This window comes from Aethalodelphis obliquidens, unplaced genomic scaffold, assembly GCF_003676395.1.
Source record: "Aethalodelphis obliquidens isolate GAN/ISIS:26980383/991018 unplaced genomic scaffold, ASM367639v1 scaffold29, whole genome shotgun sequence".
In the NCBI taxonomy this organism is placed as follows: domain Eukaryota; kingdom Metazoa; phylum Chordata; class Mammalia; order Artiodactyla; family Delphinidae; genus Aethalodelphis; species Aethalodelphis obliquidens.
The window spans coordinates 20249648-20267105 of record NW_020837973.1 but is presented as its reverse complement, the minus strand read 5'-3'; the positions used below and the strand labels follow the sequence as shown (position 1 = coordinate 20267105).

At 33.5% G+C, this 17458-nt stretch overlaps 1 protein-coding gene across 2 annotated transcripts in view; it reads left to right on the top strand.

Annotated features, from left to right (window-relative positions):
- The first annotated feature begins 11939 nt into the window (after positions 1–11939).
- Positions 11940–17458, top strand: part of LOC113630176 (cadherin-10) — a 119623-nt gene continuing 114104 nt past the window's right edge. For both annotated transcript variants that reach the window (XM_027125367.1, XM_027125366.1), the window contains exon 1: positions 11940–12170. In XM_027125367.1, coding sequence (XP_026981168.1) covers positions 11940–12170 — 231 coding nt within the window. The remainder of the gene's footprint in view (positions 12171–17458) is intronic.

The following is a 17458-nucleotide window of genomic DNA, read 5'->3' as shown; positions in this document are numbered from 1 at the left end:
TAATGTAAAGCCTGTATCTCTAGCAATATTCCTTGTTCTGAAGTCTACTTTATCTGATATTAATTTAGCCAATCCACACTTTTATAGTCAGTATTTTCACAATAAATATTTTTCATTCTTTCACTTTCTTTCAACCTATCTCTTTCTATTCCAAATGAATTTCTTTTACATAGTATATTTTCAGGTTTTACATTATTACCCATTGTGATAGCCTACAAACTAGGATACTAAGCTTCCTAGTATTTGGAAACAATTTACTTTTCCTAGTAATTAACTCTAATTAAATATACAATGCAATTTATTGTAAGCTTACTATAGTTTATCATATTTTTATTATCCATTTTATTCCCCTGGGATAATTCGACCTAATCAAATGAAAAATCAAACTGTTTCTTGCATTTGAAATGCTCAAAATGCATTTGAGCAATGGAAAATCCCCATTTTATTAGCTAATTTACAATCTTAGCCAATCCCAGCGTTCCTTCCAGAGACATAATTCTTGAAAAAATATTTGCTACTGAATCTTTGTTCTTAAGGGGACTTGAATAGCACATTTATATATAAAATTCAACATGTCAATGATGTCTTTCAAGTTGAAAGCAATCTGTGGAATTTACATGTCTAAATACATTATTATTAACATTTTAAATAATATTCTTTACCCAGAATCTTACTGTATGTGTCCCAGTACTTCTGTGGTCTGTAGTTCACCCACTTCCTGTGGTATCAGAAATCTCCCATTCCCAGTGGGTCTGTCTTATTTGTGCTCAGCACACTGGAAGCTAACCAGGATGTCTTCTAGATAAGAGGATTAAAGTGTAAGTTTTAATCATAGTAACATCTATTCATTATTAAATTCTGGAGGACCTTTCAGATCAGTGCAAGGGGAATCTGGTGACCTGAGTTATAGTTCTGGTTATGACACTAACTGTTTGAGACTGAGCACATCACATAACATTACTCTTGAAACTGTTCCCATATCTGTCAGCTTGAGTTATAGGAAAAAAAACTTATCTCTGAAGCTCAGTTTAAAAGTACTTGATCATATGTTTTGCTGCTAAGGTCAGTGTGGATTTCTCCATGAGGCAGAGTAGGCACGGTGGGCTTAGGATCCTCATGATTTTTAAGGGAGGGGCCCATGAAAATGTTTTTTTAAGTAAGAGAAAACATTGAATTTTTAGGTCAAAGACAGTGCTTTAATATATAATATTAATATATGTGTCTTTATGTGAATGCAGTTGTAAAACATTTTCTAATATTGTTTTATCAACAAAAAAGCCCACGAAGGCAAACTGTCTAGAGCCCATAAAAGTCATAATATAGCCCTGGCTATGGTTGAGAAAATTGTGGCTGAAGGGTTAGAAGATTTGGACTTCACATTGTAAGAGGCCTAGAGCTAAATTTAGATTTGAACTTAGTCATCTTAGAATTGTATCATACAATCAAAGTGATATCATTTCATTCCATCAGTGCATATGCTTCTTTTTCCTCTGAGCTTTGCACATTTTTTTCCCCTGTTCATGACCCGTAATGTACTCATGACTCATTTTTCCAATTCATGGAACACAATTCCATCCCATTGCATTGCCACAACTCAGTTTAATACCTGCGCTTATGTGCAACCTTGTGCATACGTATGCACATACAACATGCACACACGTACACACACAATGACACCCTGTTTCCTCTTCCCTGTGTCAGCTAGGACATGATTTCCTCCAAAAAGATGTCTCAGCCCACCCATGCTTGGATTAGGTGCTCTTTTCACCCATCTACACTGTTCATTCTTGGATGGTGAGAACCATCTTGCTTTTCACCAAAATTTAACAACTTTCGTATTGCCAAATGTAAGGCACAGAGACAATACTCCATAAACATTGCCAAGAGAATAATTCTAAACCTTAGTAGTCCCATTTATAGAATAAAAATTCTAAACACACTCTACTGAGAAGAGTAAAAACACATGCACACCAATTTGTATGACTAGTTTATTGGGGAGCTTAATATAATATACCTTACTACTCCAAATATTTACAAAGCCAATAGTATGTTTTAGCCTAGAGTCTATACTTAGGCACTGATACTTTTTAAAAAGTTTAATAAGTAAATATTAGAAAATAAAGAAACTTTGTATTCTCTTTTTAGTTCAGTTGAAAACTGTGATGAAAGTACCACTTAGCATTGAGCCAAGCATTATGAAAAATGGATATAAATGACAATCTAGTCTCTTTCTGCTCTCAGAAGTTGAAATTTAACTAATGCAATGCTATGCCAGCTGTATATTTCAGCTACAGATACATAATTTGGAGCTAATCCTTTTTTATGTAATGGGCTTCCACGTAATGTAGGCTATCTACAAGTGGGCTTTCTAGTATTGTGCAAATATTGAAGCATAGAGTTAAAAAGTAGTGCTGAGGGCTTCCCTGATGGTGCAGTGGTTAAGAATTTACCTGCCAATGCAGGGGACACGGGTTCAAGCCCTGGTCTGGGAAGATCCCACATGCCGCGGAGCAACTAAGCCTGTGCACCACAACTACTGAGCCTGTGCTGTAGAGCCGCAAGCCACAACTACTGAGCCCACGTGCCACAACTACTGAAGCCTGCACGCCTAGAGCCCGTGCTCCACAACAAGAGAAGCCACCGTGGTGAGAAGCCTGTGCACCGCAACGAAGAGTAGCCCCCACTCGCCGCAACTAGAGAAAGCCACGCACTGCACGGGAAAACCAAAGCAGCCAAAAATAAATTAATTAATTACTTAATTAAAAAAAAAGTAGTGCTGATAAAATTTAGTGCTTTTATTTAAGCCTGACTATCTCATCAATGCCACAAAGATCTGTTTTATGATCACTGTGCTTATTCTCATGTAATAACTATACCTTTAAGTATATTTTTAATGGCCAATAATATAGCTCCATGTTTGCACCTTTGACTAATTTTCACAAATGAGTATCAGGTATAGTTTTTGCATTTTCAGGTATAATAGCAAGAACTCATTTTGCAATGCCCAATTTAGTGCATATTTCACACATTCACGTAGTAGAACAAGCTAAAGCGTGCAGTGATTGTTTATACACTATTAGTACATGCACAGAAGGTCTTCATAGAAAAAACTTTGAATGGGAATAATGTTTAACGGGTTCTTTTTTCCAGCTACAGATATTTTTTCTTGATGTTCTACTAATAATGTGTAAGTGAGGAATGACCCCATCTTGGGTAGGAATTCCTAATCAAACTCCCAAACTCTCCGTATCTCTTCACTCATTGCTTTTTAGAAACAGTTCAAGTCTTGGATCAAAGAAAATTGGGTACCAGATGGCTTTTATCCTAACATCTGTAAATTACCCTAAGAGCATTCTTGCTATCAGTTTCCACGTAATGAAATAAATCCTACTACAGCAGGATGAGACTTCCAGGAAGCAGCAGGTGTAATGTCACAGCTGTATTAGCGTGGATCAAGTTACATCTGGGACTGTCACACTGGCTGCTAGAGTTAAAAAGGCTGCTGAGAGAGTAGCAAGAACTCTTAGGTGTTCTTCTTTAGCTTATTAGCAAGAATCGTAGAGAAAACTGGCCACACCAAGTTATGTGTCTCACTCAGCAATGCTTCTCTTTACACCTGCCATATGCTTTATCCACCCACTGCCCAGAATTTATATGGGTTATATCTGGTTTTGCAAATTATCTTGTTAAGACATTAGCATGTAGTATAGCTAGAGAAGTGTATTTCCGTTTTATGTGCAGGTCACATTCCTGGAGAATAAAATTAATTTCAAAAGGTCTCTCTTGAAGGGGGATTTGAATCTGAGAATAGCAAGGATCAAAGCTTCTTGGAATTCTGTCTGTATTGGCAACAATCTTAACAATGTTTGATAACTTATCTGAGACTAGCAAACCTTTATGTTTCATATTTCATTCAACAATGATATATTGATTGCCTATTTGACTAATGTCTTGTGTGAGTGTTGTGATGTTATGTATAAATAGGATATAAGCACTAAATGGTCCTCGACATGTTGTTGTGCTTTTTTAGGGGAAGGGACCAAGTTTCCTTCTCACTGAAATATTTTAGAAAAAATAATAATATTCAATACAGTTCAAAAATATTTACTGAACAATTTGTGCAATCCCTATATTAGCAACTTTGGATGCAAAACGTAGGCCCTGCTTTAAGCTTACAGTCTAAACAGAGATACATATGCAAATGCATACTTAAAAGAGAGTGATAAATATTCAATGTAGAATTATATATTTTCTATGACATTAGAGCACAGTAGGTAATGTGTAATGAACTCTTGGAAAAATATGATCAAGCATATGGACTCATATTATTTGAGTCCTTAGTGTAAGGCTTTGATTCAATTATCTCACAAAGTGCTTTATACTAGATGCATAAAATGGTATGAGATGCATAAAAAGGAAGTATTTAGTATGCACTGGCTCATTTTAATTGTATAAACACACCTGAAAAATGTTCCTTTTTTCTCAGTGTTGAAATTTCATTAGATTGTATTGGTGCTATGAAACTCTAAAAGGTTTAAAATTGTTCATCCATAGAGGCTTGGATATGGTCTCAGTAATCTTTAGCACTTTCTATTATAATTATAAATGGTAAAATTAAGGGAATAAAAGCTGGAACATTAAGATTCTAATCAACATAATCAACCAACTTGAAGAATGACTAATTCTTTTTATTGAGAATGGATTACAGCTTAATTGATCACCTGTTATGTGTGGAGACCTAATTAATAATTGAGATGTGTCAAAATGACTATTATATTGTATTTTGTGATCTGCTCTTCTTGGATTCCTATATAATAAAATTAACATGCTATAGAGAAAATAATGGTAGTGATAAATATTTCAGAAGAATAATGAAGACTCTGTGATTACAGACAAGGAATAAGGTTCAGTGGGACAGATGCTTTAAAATGTACATATAAAGGAAAACATAGTTTGTAATATGATCATGAGAATAATTGCTGTGGTGTGTGCTGACTCGAATCAAACAGATTCTTCTAGTTAAAAAAAATCCAGAAAATGACTGATTATTTAGAAAAAAATGTTCTGATCTTCCTACAGTGGTCACCTTATATATTATTTTCCCATCAGTGTAATAAGCAACATACTAGGGCTGTGAGGTACTAAATAGGAAAAAGTCATAAACATGTTCTGAAGATGAACCTCCAAGTGGTTCAGCTATGTTGACATTACAGGCGAGTTTGTTAGAAATGCAGAATCTGCACCTCACCCAAGACTTGCTGAATGAGAACAGACATTTAACAAAAGCCCCAGGAGATGTGAATATACATTAAAGTTTGGGAAGCACTGGAATTATGGGAATGCAGAATGCTAAGGGATGATTTAATAATCTTAAACTTCATGTGGTATTCGTATTAAATTATTTTTAAGAGTAAAATAAAGAAATGTGGTTTTGTAAGAAGTTCTTGAAAATGAAATTTATTAACTGAAAATGACATTATAGAATTTCATTAATTTGTGGCATTTTCATTCCAGGAGATAGTTTAACTGTGGTCTCAACCCACTTGATTCCTTCTAATTATAACTGTTTACAAGTACAGCTTCTTTACATACTATTTTTATAATCTAAAATTTAGCTTCTGTTTTTCACTGTAAATAGTCCAACCTATTCAGAAAGCCTCCTTTATAAATATATTAATTACTTAATTCAAGAAAGGTTTACTGATACACACATACACACATATATATACATAGCAACATGCTATTCGCCAGTGAGGGAAAGTCAATAAAATATAATTACTTAGACATGATTGAGAATTATATATTAGTGGAGGAGTAGGTTATACACATAAGAAGTTACATGTCAGACTTGAAATTAAACAACTGGAAATAACGTGAAATAAATTTTAAAAATCATCTGGTTCGAGATATTGCAATGAGTTATCAAGCATAGATGTTACCTTCTCAGTAATAGACAGGTTTAAAATTTTTAATTGATTTGGGTCTTGATGAGGTGGGTTTTTAAAAATTAATTTATATATTAATAATGCCCTCTATGATATATTTTAAATAAGAAAAATTAAGGTTAAGAAATCTGTTAGTAGATATTGTTCACTCGGTTGCATGAAATGATGATTTAAAACAGTGTGGTGGCACATTAAATGGTGAGTGCAGTGTTGGGGGAAAAGAGCTGAGAGCCATGGAGAAAGAAAACAAAAGCAAGGGAATATATTGTCTGACCATGTAAGAGGTGTACTTGGTTAAATGGAAGTGTCAAAGATGTTCTATATTTTGAGTCACGTTACTGGAAGTATGATTATTTGTGGTTTTTATACTGAAGGAGCAATGTCTTGAAAAGGTTAATAAGTAGGCTTCTAGCAACATAGAACATACCTAGGGAGAATTATCATTGAGCAAATTAACTATTGGTTTGTTTTGCATAATTTCCTAGTTTTATTTCTTATTGTGAGTGTTTATCAATTGTTCATTTGTTTTTGGAACTGTTTTATATTTCCAAGAAAATTGAGAAGATACAAAGACTTCCGAGATACCTACTGCCCCCACACATGTGTATCCCCACTCATTATCAACATCCATAACCAGAATTGTACATTTTTTACTAAGGATGAACCTATTCTAAACTATCACTCAAAGTCCTTAGAGTTCACACTTGGTGTTGTACATCTTATGGATCTGAATGAATGTTTAGGGACAAATGTCTGAGTTTTTTGAGGATCCTACTGATACATCCTCTTGCTCAGAGATTCTTTCCTCAGCCATACCCAGTCTACCAGTAAGCCCATCAAAGGTATTCTTCATTTACAGTGTTTTTCATCTCTCACATTTCATTTTAGTTCTTCCTGAGGATTTCCATCTCTCTGCTTACATAGCCCATCTGTTCTTACATGCTGTCTACTTTCTTCTTTAGAGCCCTTAACATATTAATCAAAGTTGCTTTCAATTCCTGGTTTGATAATCCCAACACTCCTGCTATGTCTCACTCTGATGCTTGCTCTATCTCTTCAGTTTATGCTTTTTGCCTTTTGGCATGCCTTGTAATTTTTCTCTTGATAGCAGGATGTGATGTACTGGGAAATGCAGCTGCTGTAAATAATTCTTAATAATGTGATAGTAGGGATGGGGGAGGGGAAGCATTCTATAGCCTATGATGAGTTCTCAGTCTTTCAGTGAGCCTATTCCTCTGGACTGAAGTCACAAATGTTTCTCAAGATTTTCTCACTTCTTAGGAGGGACTGGATGGTTACTGTGGGCTGGATTGGATTTTCTCTTCCCCCAGGTAAATTAGGCTCTGATAATACTCCAGCAGGTTAGGCTCTGGTTAAGTAGTTTCCCCTAAGGGCAGGCCTTGTTAAGAACAGAGTGAAACCACAAGGGGATTTTTCTCAGATATTTGCTGTGGGAACTTGGTCGAGCTCCTGGAGGTAAATCTCACAATGTCAAGGACCTTCCCCCTGGAGTTTTTAATTCTCAGAGTTGTGCACACTGAATGTCCAGAAATGTATCAATTACAGTTCAGTTTTATTAACTCCATTACTGGTTCTGGATGGTTTCTGCTCATAAGTCTCTGGTCTGGTAAGCTGTGCTTCCTTCTATTCACCTGTCTCTCCAATCTTGGGAGCAGTAGTTTGCCTTGAGTCCTCTTCTCTGTTACAAATCCAAGAAGAGCTGTTAATATTTTTTAGTCCATTCAGCTTTTTGTTGTTGTCAGGATGGAGTGTTAACTTCCAAGCTCCTTACATGTGAACTGAAAATGTCATTCTTTTTTAACTGCTCAGTAGCATTCCATTGTATAGATATAGCATTATTTGTTTATCCATTCACCTGTGACATTGGCTTGTCTCCAGGCTTTCCCTGTATCCATGCATTGCTATAAACATTCATATTTTAGATGAGTATACTTTCATTTCTCTTGCATAAATGTCTAGGAGTAGAAGCCTAAGTTACATTATAGATATATTTTTAACACTGAAAAAAATCTGCCTATCCTATTGCTGCTGTAACAACTTACCACAAACTGAGTGGCTTAAAACAATACAAATTTATCTATTACATTTCTAGAGGTCAAAAGTCTAACATCAAATTTTCCACTGAGCTGTGTTCCCTCTGGCGGCTCCAGGGGAACATCCATTGCTTAGTTTTTTCAGCTTCCAGGCTGCCTGAATTCCTTGGCTACTGCCCTCTTCCTCAGGAAACTCTAACCACTTGTTTCTGTGAGCATCTCTTTTACTGACTCTGATCTCCTGCCTCCCTCTTATGAGGCCCCTTGTGATTACATTGGTTTTACTTAAATGATCCAGGATAATCTCCTAAATCCCCAAGTTAGTCACATCTGCAAAGTCCCTTTTACCATGTAAGGTAGCATATTCACAAGTGTCAGGATTCAGGATATAAGCATCTTTGAGGAGCCATCATTCAACTTACTACACTGTCTTCAAAGAGTTTATATCATTTGACAGTCCCATCAACAGTGTAAAAGATCAACGTCTAAGCTCATCAAGTTGTATACATTAAATATGTACAGCTCTGTGTATTTCAATCATACCTCAATAAAGTGGTTGAAAACAAAAATAAAATAAAGTGATAGCATGAAAAAATGAAAATACTCAGGATATATTTGACAAAAGGTGAACAAGGCTTATATACGGAAATCTACAAAACATGACTGAGAAGAACTCAATAATGGAGAGACATACAGTGTTCATAGGTCAGGAGAGTCAATGTTGCTATGATGTCCATTTTCCCCAAATTTATCTAAAGGTTCAATGCAATCCCCATCAAAATCCCCACAGACTTTTATATATAAGTTGTAAGGTAACTATAAAATTTAAATGGAAAATGCAAAAAGTTCTGAAATAACCAAAAAAATTTTTAAAAGAAGACCAAATTTGGGGGACTAACATTATCTGATTTCCAGACTTATAAATTATAGGAATCAAGACAGTGTGCTATTGGTGTAAAGATGAACAAATAGACGAATGTAATAGACTAGCGAGTCTAAAAATATATAGACACACATATATAGACAACTGAATTTTTACAAAGGTGTAAAGGCAATTCAGTGGAGAAAGGATGAGTTTTCAACAAATGGTGCTAGAGCAATTGAATATTCATAAGTAAAACATAGAACTTCAATTCATATCTTGCACCATATACAAATCTTGATTCAAATTGGACCATAGACCTACATTGTAAGAACCAAAACTATAAAACTTCTAAAAGAAAACATAGAGGAAATGTTTTTGTCCTTGAGTTAGGCAGAGATTTTTAGACACGAGACAAAAAGCCCAATCTATTAAAGAAATAAATTCAAAAATCTAATTAATCAAGATTAAATTTCTTATTTTAATTTAATCTTATCATTGTTTGAAATGGTTTTATCAAATAATATTTATGTAAAATATATTTTAAACATTTTAATTATCTTAAATCAGTATTAAAATGCATTTAATGATAGACTTCATAAAATTATTATGAAATAATAGAAACTAGAACAATAATGAAGAAAAATGATTCTATATTTTTGTGATGCTCCAATTATTTACTAACAACTTTTACAGATGCAATCTCTACCTACTCCTTCCTAAAAATATTGGTACTTAAGCTTCTAAAGTTATAGGTAAGGTTGTAATTGTATTGAAAATGATCACCAATATAGCAAACAATTGCTTGCAAATATTTCTAAATTGAAAAAAGAATTGAAATGAGAATGTTGCTTCAATAAGTTTTAAAGCTTTTAGCAGAAACCCTCAATTATGCAAACTCTCTTTTAACTTTTAGGAACAGTATATTTTTCTGGAGAATACTGTCTAGCATGTCCTGATACATTTTAAAAGTCAGATATCATTTTAGTAAATGTTCCTATTACTTAGAATCCAATCAATTTGAGTTTCTGTAAAGTCAGTGCCTTGTGATGTAAAACCATTTTATGTATCAGATAATTTCTATACTCCAAGTACAGCATTTTACATGACAGATTTTAATACAGGTTACATCTGTCACGTTGAATGCTTCATGTGCTGTGGAGAGCTCCACTGTCATTTAGTACACTCTGGGGAAATACTGCTTCGCCATTAATCTTATTTCTAAAGCATGTTTGCATTAACCTTAAAATCGTCCTAATAATAAACAAACACACAAAAAAGTAAACAGATTGCTTAGAAATCTTTGTAAATGAAAGCATAAATATAAATGCTGGAGTACTTAGAATACATTGTCATATTTGAGAAATGAAACTCAATCCTTTTGGTCCTCCAACCACTTTTTTATAGTATTTTATCATATCCTGAAATAAAATTCATAGCTAACAGATAACAAAACAAAAAAATACAGAGAAATTTTTAATATAAAAATATTCTAACAGTAATATAAATAAATAATAAAATGAAAGTAATTATGATTTAAAAATACTATTTTCATACATAAATGTTTGAGTTTAACTACATAGAGGAGGTAATGATACTCAGATGTTTGAATCAATTTACAATTCATTCATTCAAACTGTTTAATGAGCATCTACTATGTGTAAGGTTCTGTTATAGACATGTGAAAACAGTAGCAAAGAAAAGAGCAAACTTCCCCTCTTTCATGGGATGATGGTAGGGAGACAGAATATATGCACAATAAATAAATAAAACACATGGAGTGTATTGGGATGTGCAAATTAGGGGAGGTTTCAAGAAAGAACCGAAGGAAGCAGGGGATCTACCTACGTGGATAACTACATGGAAAAGCCTTCCAGGTGGAGGGAAGAAGTAAGGAGGTCCTGGTTGAAGAGAGGAGCATATGAAGTGTGTTGCAGGCTGAAGCAAGAAGGACACTGGCTGGAAAGGAGTCAATTTTGAGGAGTGGCCTGGGGGGATCGAAGTATAGCATGAAGTCAGAGAAGTGACCAGCTGTCATGAAATGGAATACAGAATTGTAGGTATTTGTGAGATGCTAGGTTTAATCAAAGTGAGGTAAGAAGCCATCAGAGTAATCCCATTTTAGTGGGATTACCTCGGATACATTGTTGAGAAGAAATAATTGCAGGTGGAGAGCAGTGAGGAGCCTGGGGCATCATGGAGTTCTAGGTCAGCATAGGGGCAGGGAGGTGGTCAGAAGTGGACACATTGTGCAAATGTATCAAAGGTATAGCTGACAACATGATTAAATTTTTCTATATAATAGTGTAAATTATGTCATATGTTGATTTACTGTAGTAGAGATTTTTTTTTTCTACTCTATGAAGCTCTAGGTGTTCCACAGACCGACCTAAGAGGGGAGAGAGGAGAGGTCTTCAGCTGAAGACACTAAGTTTTTTTGGTTTTGTTTTTGGCTTTACTTTTACCTTTGAGCTGGATTAAATTTGAAGAAACTGTGCTGCTGTTTAAAAATCATTTAAATATCATTACACTGCATGACAGATGCATAGTTCCTGTAGTTTATTAAAATCACTATTTTATTTTCAAAATTTTAATTATGTTAAGTTACTCTGGAAATGTTGACGTGCAAAATTAACTACATATCCACTCTATATAGGGGTTATAATTCCTGAAAACTGGTAAAGTGCCAAAAGAAAAAAAGAAATAATAGCTAAATATGTCCTTTCTTTAGAATTTGTTTGAAAGAAATTATTTACAATTATCTTTTCTTAAATTGTAGACATGTTACTAGGTAAATAATGTTTCCAAACTAATAATTATTTTATGTAAAAGAGGGGAAGCAAATATTTTGGTTACTATTATTAATTAATATTTGTTATGTTAAATTTAAAGCGACAGGTAACATTCATAATGTTGTCAACTGACTTTTTTTTATTTGTTTATTTGTTTGAAGCTTTTGGAAACATGTCCAAAACATTGATGAAATGCTGGAAACAAGTTGAAACACAGTAAAATTCAACCCAATAATATAGGACTGCTTTTTCTTCATCCACGTTGGGAATTGTCAAGAAGTGAACTATGACAATATATCAATTTTTGCTACTGTTTCTACTCTGGGTATGCCTGCCACATTTCTGTTCTCCAGAGATAATGTTCAGAAGGACTTCTATGCCCCAGAAAAGAATTTTAGGTGCACGCATACCTAGAAGTGATGGCAAAATTCTGCACCGTCAGAAGCGTGGTTGGATGTGGAATCAATTTTTCTTACTGGAGGAATATACAGGATCTGATTATCAATACGTAGGCAAGGTAAGTCTGTGTTGAAATGGCAAATATTTACATTCCAGTTTTTCATATGTCTTGTAAAGAAAATTTGAAGGTTATCAAGATTGCCATTCTTACAAATTTGATTCTCTAAATATCCCTAAAGCAGTTTTTGTTTATGGAATACAAATTAGAATTTGAAAAACTATGTAATGAATATAGCATTATAAGTGTATGAATTCATTTACTAGAATTAATTCTGCCTACTACCTCATGTATTAAAGAGGTACTAAAAATTGCAATTTCAGAATTTGTAGTTAGAAATCAATGATCAAGAGAAAACTATCTGGCAATCTAGTATTTAAAATAACAATGCATGTATATAATACATATATATATATACCTATATATATTTCACATTGCCGTTGAATTCAGTGAGGAAGAAAAGATATTTAAAAGTTGTTTAATATTCTACAGAATGAGAAAACAAATGTCATTAAAATATGACCTAAGGTCAAAATAATGCTTACTTATAAGAAAACTTATTCCAGATATGAGCGTTACTTATTTTTCTAAAGTCCTACCATGGGTACATTTAAATAAGGGAAGAATAAATGGGAAGACAAGCAGGAAAAAGTAGTCTACTTGTCGGGATATGATGACATGAGGAGATTTCATGCTATTCAGTTATAAAAGATAGTGAGGAAAATGAGCTTTGGTTAGGACTGGAATAAAAGTTACAATGGATGACATAAAAGTTACATAAAAGTTACAATGGATGCTTTTATACACTAGATTGTATTAATTTCCAGTTTTCTTTCTTGGCACTATCTGAATCTAGTCGAAATTAGGTAATATCTTAAAGAAAAAAATCATTTTAATAGTGTTATTTTTATGGACAGTTTATGAAACTATATCAAAGAAAAAAAGTCAAACACACAAAAGGAAAACAGATATAATCACATGTTCATATATCACATGTCAACAGTACAAAATTATGATAGATCCATGATTGTGTTGGCAACTTTTGCATCAGCCTCAACTTTAATAGCTTCTTTCACATAATTAAAACTGGGCTTTTAAAGTTTTTGTCTTCTAAGAAGAACTATTTTTGAGAAAATACATGTTCATTGATTTTTAAAATACTTTGATAGGTTTTTTCATGTTCCAGTTATTTCAGTTTTTTAAAAAAATGTCTGGCAGTATGAGAAAGATAGCATTAAAGGTTAAATGTCATATTGACTGTAAGGTGAAGAAAAAAGCCAGCAACCTAAGCAATTTTACCAGAAAGTATGTAGTAGTGGACTTATCACAGGGTCATCTGATAGAATTCCTGAGCTCAGAGGGTTAAGGTAAATTTTATGGTTGCTGCAATAGGCAACTTTCAGTTTATGAAACCAACCACATGAAAATATAATAACTGAAATCTGAGCCATAGAAACTATAAATAGTTTTATTTGGCTCTTCCTGGACTTAGCAGTTATGTGTTTATTTGCATAGATTTTCCTTCACCTAGTCCTTAATGAGGATTTAATAAATGTTGGTAAATTGAATTATCATTGCATTATGTGCTCTGTTGTGATAATCAAGGTATTTCTATGTACTTTCATTTGTTCTTTCCCCAAAGAATATCAATAACTTGAAATCAAGAACTTTACTTCGTATCTTTCTTTGTTTCTAGCTCTTAGAGTAGATTTTAATATTTAGTTGGTTGAATTAACCTGAGTTGTATTGAACTGAATTCCCAGAGTCATCTGGTAACACTTAGTTCTTTGGTAGGGAAAACTAATGTAGAGTTTAAATTACTGTGGGCTATTAAAGCTGGTAAATACTTAAGATACATGCATCTTGATATGCAACTCAAATTTTATTCTTCCTTACTCTGCTCTATAAAAGCAAGCCAGAAAACTCTTTAATGAGGAGAGGCATAAGGAATTTATGGAATGTGTTCACCAGTTTCTTCTATAAGTATGTCCTGAACTACCAGATCAACAGACATATATTAGATGCTGTAGCTCTGAGTTTACTTCTAATACCCAAAGCATCTGTTTTTTTGCTTGTATTTCAAGTCAATTTTGTATTTCTATCATTTATTCATGTCATGACCTGTGAAATAGTTATTTTTAAATTTCCCTTGTCTGTAGTACATATGTGTGTTACTTTTTATTAAGTATTTATATTGTATTAATTACTTATACAATTAAAGATCTTATATTAGGGCTTCCCTGGTGGCGCAGTGGTTGAGAGTCCGCCTGCCGATGCAGGGGACACGGGTTCGTGCCCCGGTCTGGGAGGGTACCACATGCCCCGGAGCGGCTGGACCCGTGAGCCATGGCCGCTGAGCCTGCGCGTCCGGAGCCTGCGCTCCGCAACGGGAGAGGCCGCGGTGGTGAGAGGCCCGCGTACCGCAAAAACAAACAAACAAAAACAATATTAAAAAGATCTTATATTAGAAGTAAACATACAGATTTTTTTAAACATATAGATTTGTATATGCGAAAAGGCAATTATGAGATATAGAATATTTTTATAAACATGCATTTTAACGAATATAATTGTGGGCTAAGATATATTTTCTTCATGAAACATAAAAAATTTTAAATTCCCTGGGTATTCTTTCCAACATTACTTATAATAAATTTATTACATATTCATCCTTTCAGAAATTCTACTTTCAGTTTTTACTTCATTTAAAGTAGGCATGTGATATTGATGCTGAGAGATTCAATGTCTCTAGGTTAGTTCACAGGTAGGAATAATACATGTCCCAATTACTAGACTTATGGGAAGACACTGATAAACTCTCCATTGTTGTGGAAAACATGGTGGGAGCTCAGAGTAGGAACAATGGAGAGAATTACACTGGTTGAGTGGGGACAAGACTGAAAAGCACATGCATGAAGAGGGGGAAATTTTTTTAAATACCAAACAATTAGCCAATAAATCCTACAAAGAATGGATGGCATATAATTTCTTAGATTAAAAACCCAATACTGCTTGAGGGGTTGAAACAAAGGGAAAATCCCCTTACTTCTCATTGGATTAAAGTAGAGGAAAGCTTAGGAAAAGCATATAACTGCCAATCAGAATACCTATATGTAAACTTCCTTCTGCCACTGTTTTTGCTTTCAGTAGTGAAATCAATTAACTTCTCTTGGCCTTCATTTTCTCATCTATAGTATGATCATGTCAGTCATTTTATATATATATATTTAATGTACTTATATATATAATTTTATATGATTACATTTTAAATGTGAAGTGTTTGAGCATTTAAAAACCCATTTATATATAAAAATAAAGAATAAGAAGAAGTAGAGAGAGACAGAAAGAGAAAAAGAGAAAGAAAGCTAGTGGCTGAATTGTCACTGCCATGGCTATTATGAAGAAACTAGCTAACCAGCAGTGAACTCAAAGCATTTCTTTGTTCATCTCTCAATGAGCAAAAAAATATTATCCTCTAAATGATTCAATCAAATGTATTCTAAACCAAAATATATTTGGTGTAAGTTCTTTTTTTTCTTTTCAGTGAGATAATCACAATATTGACCTTTAAGAAATTTCCTATATAGGACAATGCCTGCTAACCTTTTTTACCTTCCAAAGCAAGAGGTTTAAAACTTAAACTTCAAGTATCTACTTTTGCCCTATGTTGCTTTTATATCTCAACCTTCTATAAATCTTACCAATTTAAGATTTGAGAAACATTGTGATTATAAGCTATTTTTATTAATGTCCTAATGTAGCTTCTTATCACAGTTTCCCATTGCCTGATTCAGTTGCCTAGATAATTTCAAAATTTTAGGCTTCCAAATATTAAATTAAATAATGACAATAAACTAGATATTCTTGAATTTACTTTTAGCCGTTAACAAACATACAGTTCTAAGTGAATTACTAATTTTATTTACTGTACAAACTTTGCACTTTAATAATTATTCTCAAGTGGAGAAAAACATGTTAAAAATAGATTTTTAATCAAAACCAGAGATTAAGAAAAAACACCAAAAAATTAATAATGTAATTGAACAATGATAAACCTGATTCTGAGCCAGCATAGTAAAATAATTCACTCCAGGAAGTAAAAACATAATAATAATCTTAGTAAATAATCAAGGCAACTGTCTATATCTTCTTGGGATAATGAAAACATGTACCATCTGGAGACATGAAAGAGATTCTTGGGGCCTCCAGGCCATTCAGACCTTATAGTACCTCACTGATATCATCCTTCTCTAAATGCAGAATACATTTGACACATAAATTCTTTTTTTTTTTTTTCCAATGATAGGTTCTTTTTTTAAAAATTGAAGTGTAGTTGATGTATAATGTTGTGTTAGTTTCAGGTGTACAGCAAAGTGATTCAGTTATACATATATATAATACATATATATATTCTTTTTCAGATTCTTTTCCCTTATAGGTTATTACAAAATATTGAGTATAATTCCCTGTGCTATATAGTAGGTCCTTGTTGGTTATCTATTTTATATATAGTAGTGTGTATATGTTAATTCCTAACTCCTAATTTATTCCTCCCCTCCTCCTTTCCTCTTTGGTAACCATAAGTTTTTTTTCAATGTCTGTGAGTCTATTTCTGTTTTGTACATAAGTTAATTTGTATCATGTTTTAGAGTCCAGGTATAATCGATATCATATGATATTGTTGTCTGTAAGTCTTTTTGGGTTCTCAGTTGTTTAGCATTCTTGAAAAACAGAAACCACATTTAATTATTTCTTAATTTCATATCCCTTTTCCTGAAGAGTTAATGGCTTCAAAGAGCTAGAGCAATAATGGTGCTCTCTATTTTAGCAGATTAAGAATACTATAGGTATTTATAGTTCTTCTGTCCTTAGATGATTACTTAAGCTCACCTCTACCAAGGGATACACGGTTCCCCATAGTCTACCATGGCTTTGTCCTCCCATAGTTTATAACCCAATATGAACCTTCATCCCCCTTCCTGAGTAGCCAATAGAAACTTTCTCCCTGTCCCTAACAGGTTTTTCTCTTTGGAACCAACTGCTTTTATTTGAACAAGTATCTTGCTGGTCACTTGACTTTTCAATATTTCAATTCACTATTAAATATTTCACTTTCTGACTCTAACCTGTTCCATGATTGAAAATGATAGAATGAGCCATATATTTCTCTGGTCTATCTCAACTCTATACCTTTAGTACTGTCTTATTTGCCCTCATGGCCCCTTAATGAGCATGATGAGTTCAAAATACTCTAAATTAATGATTCTAATTGGGGGTTATTTTGCCATCCAGGGGAAATTCATCTATATATGGAGACATTATTTGTTTTCACAACTAGGTAGAGGAGG